This window comes from Pelobates fuscus, chromosome 6, assembly GCF_036172605.1.
Source record: "Pelobates fuscus isolate aPelFus1 chromosome 6, aPelFus1.pri, whole genome shotgun sequence".
Taxonomy (NCBI): domain Eukaryota; kingdom Metazoa; phylum Chordata; class Amphibia; order Anura; family Pelobatidae; genus Pelobates; species Pelobates fuscus.
The window spans coordinates 80,779,398-80,794,350 of NC_086322.1; the positions used below are offsets into that span (position 1 = coordinate 80,779,398).

At 40.4% G+C, this 14,953-nt stretch overlaps 1 protein-coding gene across 1 annotated transcript in view; it reads left to right on the forward strand.

The window, feature by feature from the left end:
* Positions 1-11,476: 11,476 nt before the first annotated feature.
* The window catches only part of KLB (klotho beta), a 48,069-nt gene continuing 44,592 nt past the window's right edge, over positions 11,477-14,953 (forward strand). Inside the window, exon 1 of the mRNA XM_063425772.1 lies at positions 11,477-12,202. Within this exon, the coding sequence (XP_063281842.1) occupies positions 11,477-12,202 (726 nt within the window). The remainder of the gene's footprint in view (positions 12,203-14,953) is intronic.

The window sequence follows — 14,953 nt, forward strand, 5'->3', positions numbered from 1 at the left end:
CTGTTGCAGTTACATAAAAGCCTCGGTTTCTTCTCAAATTGTCAAAAAGAAGAAGTACCAGTTGTACCCATAGCAATAATATTGTAATCTCTTTCTTGTTATTTTGATGTGCGTCTACTGAAACACCTGTAAATGACAGCTTTATAATTGGAGAACAGAGACCAGACAAGTCTATTTATAAAATCCCCTACGGAAGGCTGTTCACAGTGAATGAATTATGTAAAAGAGTGCTTGCTTGAACATAAAATAAGTGTGTGTGTTTATATATATATATATATATATATATATATATAATTAAACCACAAAGCACCTGTCAGTTATACCAGGGATAGGCAACCTTCGGCACTCCAGATGTTGTGGACTACATCCTGCATAATGCGCTTACATCCATAATGCTGGCAAAGCATCATGGGAGGTGTAGTCCAAAACACCTGGAGCGCCGAAGGTTGCCTATGCTTGAGTTATACTTTACCCTGGGCTTTGTATTTTTCACCAGCTTCTTGAATTTTAAGGGTTAATCCAACCAAAAACACTGTTTTGGAAGAAGTACCCACCTTGCTTGCACGCCCCCCCCCCCCCCCCCCCCCCATAAAAGAAAAATAATTTCTAGCTTCCACATCAGCATCCCCCTTCACTGCAGGCTAATGGAGCTGACGGAAGTTGAGTTACATCTCCTGCATCAAAGTTCTTTATCTCTGTATGGCTGAAACACTGCACATAAAGACTCCAAGCACTGCAGTGGTTATGGTGTGTGGAATAACCCTTCAAGCAAATTATCAGCGTTATTCAGCGTTATTAGTTAAGTGTGAATTGCCTGGTATCCAGGCAAGATTATTTACTAAAGTGAAAATTCTAAGTGAATTTCAAATTTAAAGGGACACTATACGCACCTAGACCACTTCATCTCATTGAAGTGGTCTGGGTGCAGTGTCACTGTCATTTTAGCCCTGCAGCTGCAAACATTGACAGTTCAGAGAGATTGCAATGTTTACCTACCAGACAGCCACTAGAGACTTTTCCAGCTGTTTCACTAAGTTTGCATGAGGACGTCCAGCATGTTCAAATCCCCCATAGGAAAGCATTGAGTCAATCTTTTCTATGGGGAAGACCTAATGTGTGCGTGACACTCGCCACACATGCACATTAGGTTTCCCCTATTAACTGACATGTGAGAAGGAGCCAGACCCAGCGCAGGGATCAGGTAAGTGTAAAAAGGATTTTTAACCATTTATTTGCACCGGAGGGGGAGCTGCAGGGTGGGGAACAGAGGAACAATATCGTATTATTAGTGTTAATTCTAAGTACATTGCTGGGTAAGTGCAAATTTGTTATAAGAGGATATAGCGCCAACTGCAGGCGTTGTGCCAAAGGATGTCAAATCTGTCATGTTTTCCTGGACACACATCACTTCTACTGTACATTCAAACAAATGTTCAGCACATGCAAAGTGATGTCTTGTAGGACATATAGTTATTAAAGGAACACTATAGTATTAGGAATACCTAGCTCTAGAGAGGCTTTGGCCAAGCATTGTAGGAGTTGGACAACAGGAGGGGATCTACCTTTTGGCAACCCTTGCAATGGGGCACAGGGAGGGGGCAAAAATGTATTGCACCAGGGCCATCTATGTATTAGTTCTGCCACTGTGGCAAAACAATGCATAATATTATTTGTGTGATTGCATATTAATTAAAGAATAAGTTACATTTTGTCTTGAACATATCTATTAAGTATCAAGTTTTACATTCTTTTAAAAAAAAAATGTGCAGTCAGGCAATTAAATAGTTACATGAAAATTCAAAGAAAAATCCTCTGTACGTTAGTTCAGCTACTGAGTTGGAGAAAAACTTTAACAATAGTGTTGGGAAAAAATCCTTTACTTTATTATATTATTTATTTGCAACAGGCAGAGCGTAGAGCTTGATAAAGGGAAGGTAGCGCCACTAAAATATAAAGGTAGTATACTACTATAACATGTGACAAGCTGGAGAAGTAGAAAATGTATGCACAATAGCTCCAAAATAAAAAGCCTATGAGGGGGATAAATCCAAAATGGAAACCTGTCTGTGGAGGATGGTACAATCTTGATAGTAGGTGTATTCCTCAATGTGGTGTAAATAAATCCTTGAAGTTCATATGAAATAGATAAAGATGACAACTAATGGTGCAGTATGTCCCAAATAGGGGTTAAATACAGTGTAGAGAATCTATATGGTACAATGTTTGATAGAGCTATCTACTTAGCTCTAGTGTTGATAGCTCTATCAAACGTGAGTAAATGTGATTATTGTGTGTTGTTTAGATAGAGAGCGCTGATCTACTTTTTTGTAGAGCATACAGTTTGCCGAAATGTTTTCTTCACCAAACACTGTGACTAATTCCTAAGAAGGTTTATTCTTTTTCTTATTATTCTAAATAAATAAAAGCAGTGGCCAGAATTTGCCCAACTGTGAGTTTTTGTACTCAACATCACTGCAGATAAGTGAATATCTTCCCCTGGAGAGCATTTTCTGTGTTCTGAATCACAGCTAGCAGAGTGTCATTGACAGTGTCATTAAACATAGCACAACCATCAATCTATTAACCCATTCAGGACAAAAGGTTAGGCAAATCCTTTTTGATCATGACAGTCTCAATCAGTCATCCGTCAGGAAGGGGTTAAACACATTTATTTATTTTTTGCATTGTGCTTTTTTTTTATTGTGATTCAAATAAAGAGGTAATTGATCAATCTGCTGTCTACAAATGTTGGGAAAACATTGGGGGGAAAAAGCAAATTGACTTTGATATATATTCCCCATAGAATGTAGTTGCTTGGTTGATAGATCTGATATATTACCCATAACGTAAAGATCTTTTTTGTTCTATTTGAGTTTTTTATTGTGCAGTTTGAATTTTTTGTTAATTGACCCCTTTCATCTGATATCCAAGAAATAATCATATCATGAAGAAAATGAAAATTTCATGATTTAACCGTCCCATTCCTTCTCCTCCACAAATGCTATTTTTTTTTATTATTGGGCAAATTTAGAGCCAAATGTAAATTAGCAAAGCATTCCAAACTGACACACACAAAGGTTTATTCATTATATTCTAAATAGTGGAAAACTGAAATCAGAATGCCAAAAGATAGACTAAAATAGACGTTTTGGAGAAATTCTCCAACTCGGCCTTGGTCACATCGTGGATGTGTCAGCATTTAGTTTGCAATTCGGATTTCAATTTGCAACACTTCTGCATTTGGTAAATTTCTAAAATTGGGCCAAAATAGAAATAAAAATTGAAACTACGAAAACGAAAATTCTGAAATTTGATTTGCAGACAATTCACAGTTTAGTGAATGACCTTAAGTATTATAATCTGTGTACCACAATTAGATTTTCCTTAAAATACCTTATCTATTATTATCATTAGATTTATCTGATACTATAACCATTTCCCACTGGATTTGCCATATACAAAGAAGGTTTGCTATTTATTTGCTAGAAATGTTAAAGGATTACAAACTAATTCAATTAACAAAGATCTGCATGTTGGTCCTCTTATTTAGACCTGCCTATGGACTATTGAACTCACCCCACTGTACAGTCACTTTCTACCTCAATGTAGGAGGCCCAAAAAAGGTGTTACAACAGTTCAGAGAAATTATTCCCTCGACCGTAACCTGTGCAAGATTTGTTTATTTTATTTGCTTCATAAATTATTTTGTGATATTCAATATTTAAAAAATAAACAAATATCTCAAATGTTGGGGACTAAAGGGTTTTCTCCAAATCTACCCTTCCCATCATGTATAAGAGAAACAAAAAAATAATTAGACGGAGAGAGGGTGAAGTTAAGCAGCCGAACTGACCAGAAGCCATCTTGTGGAGCTCCAGTGCTATTAACTAGTTCAGGGGTAGGCAACCTACGGCACTAGTGCCATGCGCGGCACTCAAGGTGTCTTTGCACGGCACTTAAGGCTGCTAGAGCCAAACAGGCTCTGGCCTATCAGAAGTCCCAGTGAAACTTCAGATATCTGCTAATACGAAAAGGTGGTGAAGGACAATCCTCAATTTATGCATTGCAGCACGTAGAGGAAGTGATCTCAGATCACTTCCTCCCAGCACTTGTGAATGGGAATCCACACTGTAGTAGAGCAACCTGCAGCTGCTGTTGCAGCTCCTGTCCTTGACCTGTACCTGGCCAGCCTGGTCCCCACTGGAACCCAGGGAAGCCACCAACACTGCTAGATGTACATGGAAATGCAGAATAACCCTCCACTCATACAAATAATATGAACAGCCCACACACAAACATACACACAATCCACACAAACATAACCCGCTAACAATCCACATACATACACACAACCCCACATGCAGCCTCTCACATGCAATACCCCAAACAGCCCACACACACTACCAGACACAATGTGACATATCCATCCACCCACAATTCCACAAGCAGCCCTCATACACAGCCCACATGTATATGTATCATACACGATACCATAAACTACTAATGAACATATTCAATCTAATAGCTCATATACGCACAAATACAATGATACAAAGCAATTACAGTATAAATAACACAAGCAGAATACGGCAACATGCACACCTCAATTTAAATAAAAAAAACAGGATTGGCACGCTACGGGACATCACAATCCTATATCGGCACAGTGGTGCTAAAAGGTTGCCTACCCCTGAACTAGTTATTTTGCAGAAGAGAGGTCGATAATGTCTGAATTTTGTTTTTATCTTCTTTTATTCCAGAAGTTTGATCCTTAAGGGGTTAAACAGCCTGCGCCCACTACCGAGGACTCACCTCTTCCCTCCCCGGAGGATACATGTGTGGATGTGGCATCTCCAGCACTAATTACCCTAGCAAACCTCAGAGCTCATCTGGACACTGACACACCAGCTACCAAGAGGACTATCACGAGGGAGCTTTCTGAAATAAAATAGCTATTTGATGCGGACTTCACTGTGCCCAAACGGAGGTACAAGCTGTCACTGAAATGATCCAAGACAACAAAGAAGATGTGATAAATAAAATAAAGGGAGAGAAGAAAAAGTCTTTATAGGTACAATGTGGACCTTGAGTGAGTGTTCACATTGTACCTATAAATACTTTTTCATCTCCCTTTATTTTATTTAGCGCACCCTGTATTTGATGTCTCTTGTTCTCTCCATTCTTTGAAGGGTTTGAGGGTTACCATTCCTTTCAGGTGTGCAGCTCTATCCCCCCTTGTGATCAGTACTGTAGCGCTGTTCCCCTCCCTTTCTATTAACAAAGAAGATGTGTTAACATTACACGAAGAGGTGACCAAACTACAAGAATCGTCCATTTACAAACCCAACAGCAGGAGATGGTTCTTAGACTAGACTCAATGGAGGACAGAGGCAGAAGGCACAATATGAAAATAAGCGGTATTTCAGATGTGGTTGCAGCTGACAAACTCTTTTTTAAGGAGTCTAGTTGCCTCCATACTACCGCCTAAGCAAACCAAAACACTGACTTTTGATGGAGCTTACAGAATAAAAAAATTACCTATGGCTCCCACATCTGCCTCTAGAGATATCGCCTGAAGACCATGGATAGGGGGTGGACAATGACTTGCCTACTCTCCGATATTTCATTTTTGTCCCCACCATAAGCCACCGAGGTGTAGCATGGGTGGGTGACCAGTGAAAGGTCCCCCTATAGCATTTTACAGATTACATTACAGTGATTAGCCAATGACAGATGGGAGTAAAAGGGAGATATAGATTTCCCTAATACTAGTAAGGTATTGACTCCCATAAGTCCCTAATACTAGTAAGGTATTGACTCCCATAAATGTTTTTTTTCTCTTATATTTTACTTTTTAATGTGGTGTCTGGCTAACTAGCACTGGCCAGTTGCCAATAGGATAACCCTCACACAGCCACGGTTTTTGTAACTATCTGCTTAGCCGTGCTGCACTGAATGATTTTAAACAGGGCCGTATTTCAGCCTTCTGGCAGTATTCGGTCTGCCTTTAATCCAGACCAAAATTTGTCTCATTTGGAGGCTGTTCTGTGAAATACAGCCATTTATTGCATACTGTGAACCATGTTCGAACTTTATTAAATAACCCTGTCTGTATCTGAGCCAGTAAACTCTGCTAGAATGCATATTGGAGTCATCCAATGGCTGCAGCTCCCATGCAGTGTCCTTACCCTTAACCATGCTCTTTTTTAAAGTGCAATTCGTGAAAATATATATTAACATTGATGTTCATGTTTACTTCTGTTAAAAAGAGTTACTCCAACCAAAATCCAGTGTTTCATAAAACAATGAAATGAAAGAAACGCTAAAACTTACCACTTCTCCATTGCCAAGTAAAAAATTTCCCCTAAGCCTGATCCCCCGCTGCGTGCCGTCCCTGTCCTCTACTTAGTTTGTCCAATGAGGGGGAGTGAGGTCAACCAAGGAGGATCAAACTGAGGGGAGAACTTGGACACAGTAATGGAATGTAGGTATGGTGCTGTCGTCAGATGCCAATTTTGCACAGAATCAACATTAGCCAATTTGGGCTGGGTAATGAGGCTACCAGAGGTGGAGTTACATAATCTCTGTATGTGTGAAATGCTGCACATGCAGACTACATGCACGATGACTACTTTAAATCGCTGAAGTGCACATGGTGCTTGGAGTAACCCTTTAAGTAGAACTTATAAAGGTAATGTCCCTAAATCAGTTTGAAACATTATTCCCAACAGGTTAATACAATTTTCATCAAATTGAACTACACAGTTTAGCTGTAATCATTCAACACTTTGCTGCTTGTTGGTGAGAAGGTGGCAATCTTGAAATTGCATCACAATCTTAAAACTGTTAATGAAACACATCTATAGCCTAACTGAGCAAGCATGAGTGAGCTCTGTTAGACCATCAGCCACAAGCTCACACAATTACTCAGCATTACAGATAATATCACCATCACATCGTCTTCTCTCTGCATTATATTAGCCATAGGGAGATGGTTTAACAAGATGGGTGCAACACCCGATATTTGGGGTCTGTTTCTTCACAACTAGAACAGTGAATTATTTTGTTTCTCCGCCTAAAGTTTATCTTTATTTTAACACCTACCCTGCAGAGGTCATATAGGAAAACTTTATTGATACACCATTTAATGTCTGCCTCACCCTAAGCATAATACTGAGCAGATACCACCTCCCACATAAATTCTTGTTTTTCTTCTCATATCTAGTGTACTGGCTACTGTCTGTTTTATCGTCATATGTACCGGTGATATAAACTACCCATAAAAATATTGTAATAAAAGATTGTAAAGAAAAAAAAATTCAATTCTGATTCTGCGGAGTAGCTCTTGGGCTTACCAGAGGCAGGAAAAAGAAAAATATTCTTTGGTTTGTGTGATGATGATAATTACCTCTTGTGTTAATAAGTGTTAATAAACTGTGGATTGGATTTTGAAATTAAGGAATTAAATAAATGACTATACGATGGTGCACAGAATATCTCTGATGAAGAAGCTGGCTTCAAGTCTTCAAGTAGGAGACTATTACACTGCAGCGTTGTTATTAAAAAAAAAAAGGTCTTCCCAATGTTCTAAATCAGATTCCATGATGCTTTGTAATTGTAAATGAATCATGGGAGTTGTAGTTCTACAACATATGGGGATCTACCTTTTGGGCACCCTTGGTCTTCATCTTGAGGAGGGGTTTTAAAATGAATGGGTTCTTGTAATTTAAAAGCAAGGCAAGTAATCAGCACTTAACCCACATGCTATGTATTACACAGTAACCCTGCTATTCTAACTTATACAGTGGCGCTTCATCCTATTCTAGGCACCATAACCCATTGTACAGCGCTAAGGAATCTGATGGTGCTATATAAATAATAAAATAATAATAACCATTTCATCTCATTGAAGTGACATGGATGTCTTGAGTCCCCTAGCATTAAACACCTATATGAAAATCTACACTAGTACCCTTTTTTGTTTACCAGTTTGAGTTTCATATACGTAAAGCCCTTAAAAGGATAGTAATTAAAGAGTTACGCTTACATTTCAGTGCAGTACGCTTACAGTGCAAACTTCACTACAATACAGACAAAGCATTGACTTTGGCAGATTTACAAAGACCTGCAATCAGTGATCTTTGCACATTCCAATCATTTTCCACACTGAGAAATATCTTTGAGATATACTAGGGTCAAAGTTTTTAAATTGTAGCTTGTAGACATAGTCTATACCGGGAAACATACACTGAGGAGCAGGGTTCCTAAAATAAAGGAAAGAGGAGCCAGGATTGGATTGACATGGATGGAGGGTAATTTATAAGTTCTGAGCCAACTTCTCACTCTCTACATTTTGAGAACTACAACTCATAGAGGATTACTGCGCATGATGAGAGATGCAATATACACAGGGTTACTCACTAAAGTGAGAATTTAGAGTCAATTCAAAAAGAATTTCCAATTTAAGGCTAAAAGAGCCGAACCGGAAAAGTTGTCTCTGGAAAGTCAGCAATGCTCAGCTACTTTGGCCTTAAATTTGAAATTCACTTAGTAACCAGTGAAAACAGGCTAGATCAGTGCTGGCCAATAGGTAGATCCCCAAAATTGACAAAGCGTGATGGAAGCTGCAATTTTGAGTGAACATCTGAGTAACGTACCCCTTAAAACATAAATGAATCTAATTTTCCTTATTAGTAAAAAAAAACTTTCATCTGGATTTTGCAGCCTATTCTTAGGTACAGTAATAAAGCATGGCTCTCCTCTCTCAGCAAACACACAGAATGCAAATCTGTTAGTCAGTTAACCAGCATGCCTGGCTGGGTCTGGCAAATTGAACTAAACAATGACATAGATAAAAACGTGTAAACACAAGCAATGTGTAAATAAAACTGTTTGGAACCCTGTGTCTGCAGTGATCAAGGCTCTGTTATCTATGTTTCTTTTATCACTGTTTTATTCTCTTTGCAGAGATATTGGTATGCAATTATCAGTAACAAAGTTAGCCATCTCCAAGACAGCACAGGCTAGTAAAAAATGTCTCTGGTGGTAGGATGTGAGTAGGAATTGCCCCTTGAGTCTTAGAGGCAAAAATATACCTGAATTATTTTTAGTAGCCTGCACAATGATCCTGGGTTGTTGTTTGTTTTTATATGTTTGGGTTTTATTTTTATTATTATTATTTTTTATTTATTTTTTTTTTTTGGGGGGGGGGGGGGGAGAGAGAATGTTGCCAGATGCGTGAATTTTGCAGTAATTAAAAACTAAAAATGGCACCACAAAAACTTGTTGCCTCCACTTGCAAAATTATGTGAAATACTTGACAGGACAGTACAAGTACTTGTATAACTTCCTGAATCCCTAATGCAATCCATATAGAGGTCTATGGAGGAGTATATTAGGCAGTGGGGTAGAGGGACATTGAGTTATCCATTGACAGAACCAATACTTATCCTAGCAGTGACTGGAAGGTTTTCCATAGAACCGTTAGAATCTATAGAGCATGTGTGTGTTGCATACCTGCTCTCTTATTACTGTCCCATGAAAGTGAATGGGAGGCCGGGAAATGGCTGTGATGGGCCAGACACTTTCTCTGATGACATCAAAGGCCCAGAATGTGGATCCTAAGTATACTGAAAAGCCCTGTTTTAGAAAAGATTCAAGCTGCAAGTCAGTGACTGTTATTGTTAATGTTATGGAACAACGATTAAATTCATAGCCATTGTTTGTTTACTGAGGGCTGGGCTGTAATGGCCCATATTTTATCACTTGCTAGATAGGCTCTCTCTGGGAGAAACTCCGTATCATTGTACCCTGGGTACTCACTGTGATAAGGGTTCCCTTTATCTAACTCTGCAGGTATGGATCCTGCAAAGGAATGTGCTCTGATAGTCATTGTGTTAATGAGCACACAAACACACACACACACACACAATCACAAACTTTCACTTACAGGCTGGTATCAACCTCTGGATCTTTAGCACCTGTGGACTCCAACTTCTAGTGCTCATCCCAAAATCACACAGAAAGAGAGTGATATCTATCTATCTATCTAGCTATCTGTCTATCTCTCTATCTATGTATATATCTATGTCTATCTATCTATCTATCGTATCTATTTATTTATCTATCTATCTATCTATCTATCGTATCTATGTATCTATGTATCTATCTATGTATCTATCTATCTATCTATCTATCTATCTATCTATGTATCTATGTATCTATCTATGTATCTATCTATCTATCTAACTATTTATCTATGTATCTGTCTATCTATCGTATCTATCTAACTATCTATCTATCTATCTATCTATCGTATCTATCTATGTATCTATGTATCTATCTATCGTATCTATCTAACTATCTATCTATGTATCTGTCTATCTATCGTATCTATCTATGTCTATCTATCTATCTATGTATCTATCGTATCTATCTATCTATCTATCAATCTGTCTATCTATCTATCTATCTATCAATCTGTCTATCTATCTATCTATCTATCTATCTAATATATCTATGTATCTGTCTATCTATCTGTCTATCTATCTATCTATGTATCTATGTATCTATGTATCTATCTATGTCTATCTATCTATCTATCTATCGTATTTATCTATCTGTCTATCTATCTATGTATCTATCTCTGCCTATCTACCTCTATCTATCCATCTATCTGTATCTGTCTGTCTGTCTGTCTGTCTATATTGATCAAACATGATCAAACATGTAAAAAGTGCATTTAGTTACAGGATATGATAATATGTTAAAAACTTTGCAGACTTTAACTGTATAAACAGATACAAAAATGTATGTCGTGTTAATTGCATGTAATGTATAGATGTTTATGTGAAGTCATACTTTTCATTTAGACAGACAGACGGACGGAAGGAGACAGATATTATTCTGCATAATAAAAACATAAAGTAATATATGTACACGCACACACATTTCATAACCAAGTACTGTGCAATACTAGACAGGTGAGGTTCCTCGTGAATAAAAGTCTATATCACCTGTTGTCATGGCGTTGTGCTTTTTTTTAACTATGTTTATTTATTTATTTTATTATAAAACACCGGTTTTACAGAGCTCCCACTAGGTAGCTGGGTCTGTGCGGCAATGCGGGGGTTAAAGATTGAGAATATTCCCAATCACACGATTACTGAGAGATACTTTGTATCCCTGAAAGCACGTCAGCAGCTCAGTCCTGATAGGTAACATATTGCAATATGAAAGCAGTATGACTCTCCATAGCACAAGCAAGGGCACAACCACCCCCACTTTTTTTTTTGAGCAACCCCCCCGGGCTCACAGTTCAGACTAATCATTGACAGGACTTTTACAATCCAGCTCTATAGTGGAGCTGAGATAAGACAGTCCAGCACTCAGAGCAGAGGACATCACCCTTTCTCCCAGGAACCTGTAGTCAGTGGATGGCTCTCTGGATGCCCTACACACAGCCAGGAGAAATACAATGGGTGGCTGCTGGCTCTTTGTGGCTCTGGTTATTATAAGAGCAGTCAGTGGAAGCCCTGGAGAAGGCAGGAAAGTGTGGGACAGAATCCGTCTTCAGAACCCACTGAATGAGAGCCAGCTCTTTACTCATGGTGAATTCCCCCCAGATTTTCTTTGGGGGGTCGGTAGCTCATCCTTGCAGGCTGAAGAAGACCACTCCACCAGGGGACCCTCTATATGGGACCAGTATATGAGATCCCACCAGAACAGTACCCATCACCTTCATCATGAAGTCCATCTTGAAGACCCCTCTACCAGCTTCCTGCAGAAGGAGCTGCCGGGGCTGGAGTTCCTTGGGGTGAATTTTTACCATTTCTCCATTTCCTGGCCAAGGCTTTTCCCCCATGGCAATGAAGTTGTCAATGAGCAGGGAGTCCAGTATTACAACTCTCTGATAGACTTGCTGCTCAGCAGACACCTGCAGCCAGTGATCACCTTGTACCACTGGGACCTACCTCTGCCCATCCAGGAGATGTACGGGGGGTGGGCAAATCAAAGCGTCTCCCATCTTTTCAATGACTATGCCAGCTTCTGCTTCAAGACATTTGGGGACCGGGTAAAGTACTGGATCACCATGCACAACCCTTATCTAATAGCATGGCATGGCTATGGCACAGGGGTGCACGCCCCATGGCAGAGAGGAGACGAAGCACTGGTATCTGCAGTGGCACACAATCTGATCAAGGTAATGCAAAGCTGGCACGAGCCACTCATGCTGATAATATCATGCATTAAATGCAGGTTAGAGATTGCATGACCCAAAAACGAGACCACTTGGTGCCCAATTCAGAACTTTTCATTCATTTAGGTTTTGGCCATGCAGAGCATGTTTGACATATTTACACCATGATCGGAATTACATAACAAGGGTATTTCTACTGTAGAATACACACCGTGTAATATGTTACATATTTCTATTGCTTTATTGGACATGTTAGGAATTCCTGCATGTTTTCACACTATGTACTCTGACACTATGCACATTCATCATGGTGTATCGATACAAATAGAAATGTGCCGTTTGTAGGGGTGTAGTTCAGAGAGATCTGGAGTTAAAAATAATGTATCTTATTATAATATACATTGTTGGCTAGATATAATGTTGCGTGTTTTGTTAAATAACATTATCAGATAGCAGTTTGTTGGGTTTTTCTTTTCATTGTAATTCCTAGATTTTACTAGTAGCATGACGTAAAGTCATGATTTTATTAATGACACGGAGGCGAGTATTATGCTTCTCTTTCTTTTATTTTCCCTCAGCAGCGAAGAGAGAAATGAGTGAAAAGAGAAAAATATATCATTAACATATATACATATTCAACATAATCCACAGTGCTACATAGGGAACCTCCCCCTTTCAGTATATAAGGTGTAGCACTCTCTTCCTCTTCCTCTTTCGTCGTGATCCGAAGACCCGTAAACCGAACCAGAACTTGAATTCGAACTGTAAACTCGGGAAGCTGAACATATCTTCCTGGGAATGTGGAGTCAACTGTGAAGCTCCTTTAAGTTCCATAAGTATTTGGAATCATGCTAAAAAGGAGAGGAGAAATATGGTAAAATCCCAACTTGCAACTGGGTGTAATATATCCATTATATATAGTAATCTAGACTACTGAAAAGGAATAAATGTCATATTAACTAGGCATAACAGAAAGTATATAATAATCATGATCAATTAAAGTTAATGTAAACTAAACCGAACGATAGAAACTTCAAGTCTACAAAGTATACTTAACTCGAATATGGGCCAGAGATACCCATCCCAGAGATGTAAGTCGTGAGTCAGTCCAGAAAGGACAGGGTGTAACAGGAGAACATATCACCAACTCCAACCCAGGGAGGGAGGGAGGGAATAATACTCGCCTCCGTGTCATTAATAAAATCATGACTTTACGTCATGCTACTAGTAAAATCTAGGAATTTTATTAAAGACACGGAGGCTCCTATTATGCTTGTTTAAAGCTGAGCAATGACTTTGTCTGAAAAATGTTGTATCGGTCTAAAGTAGAAATTCCTGAATGTGGATTCCGTAGACCAATCTGCAGCCTTCAGAATGTCTTCCAAGCGGCAACCGGCCGCCGAAGCTTTAGAGGCCATGGCGCCTCTAACCGAGTGAGATGAGAAAATAGAGACGTCTATTCCGGCCGTAGCCAGTATCCATTTAATCCATCGTGCCAGCGTCGGTGTGGATACCGGCAGATGGGGTTTTTTCAGGGAGATGAACAGGGGCCCGTCATCGGACGGGCGCAGTGCAGAGGTGCGAGATTCGTATTCTTTTAGGCACGCTATTGGGCATAAGTTAGGTAAACCCGGTATCCGTGGATAGCAGACCTGTTTGGTGGCCGACTTCGTTCTTCGTGAAATATCGAATGACACCCCCTCCGGGGTGAATGAACGTGCTCGCCAGTCCAAGGCTCTCACGTCTGATACCCTTTTGCAGGATAGAAGGCAAAACAGCATCAGTAGTTTTGCTGACAGTTGCTTAAGGGAGAGATCTACGTTAGTGGGCCAGCCATCTAAGAGCTTGAACACACAGGTGACGTCCCAGAAGGACCCGTATCTGGATGTGGGGGGCCGTGAGAAACGAACTCCCTTAAGCAAACGACAAACCAGAGGGTTCTGACCCAGTGGTAGGCCGTCCACCTGGTCGTGCCCGGCTGAGATGGCCGAGCGGAAAACATTGACCGTGCGGAAGGCTTTGCCTGATTCGAACAGGTGCGTAAGGAAATCTAGTACCGATTTCACAGGGGCTGATACCGGATCCAATGATCGTCCCAAGCACCAATTGGCCCACTGTCTCCATGCTGCAGCATAGGCTTGTCGTGTACCAGGTGCCCATGCGTTTGCCAGGAGCCGCACAGTCGTGTTCGAAACCTCCGTGATCTCCCAGGGTCCCCGGAAAGGAGCCACGCCATGAGGCGGAGAAGGCCCTGTTCCACCAGGGGGTGGTTTTCCCCATCTGGGTTGGTCAATAGTGATGGGTGTTCCGGCAGTAGCCGTGGGTGGTCTATTGCCATCTCCAGCATATGTGGGAACCAAGGTTGAGATCTCCAGCACGGGGTTATCAGTACCAACGAGCTCTTGAAGCGCCGGAGGTGCGCCAGGCAACGAGCTATCAGATTGAACGGAGGGAAGGCGTAGGCCCTGCCCTCGGACCAATCTTGGAGGAAAGCGTCTGTCGCTACTGCCTCCGGGTCTGGTCTCCAGCTGCAGAACTTCGGTAGTTGCGTGTTGAGTCTGGATGCAAACAGATCCATGCTCAAAGGTCCCCACAGGGACGAGATTCTGCGGAATAATTTCGGAAGCAGTTTCCAATCTCCCGAGTCCCTCAGGTAGCGGGAGTTCCAGTCCGCGGTGTAGTTGTCTAGGCCCGGGATGTGTTCCGCGGTAACGGACACGCTGTTTTGTAAGCAGTAGTTCCAGAAGTCTCTGG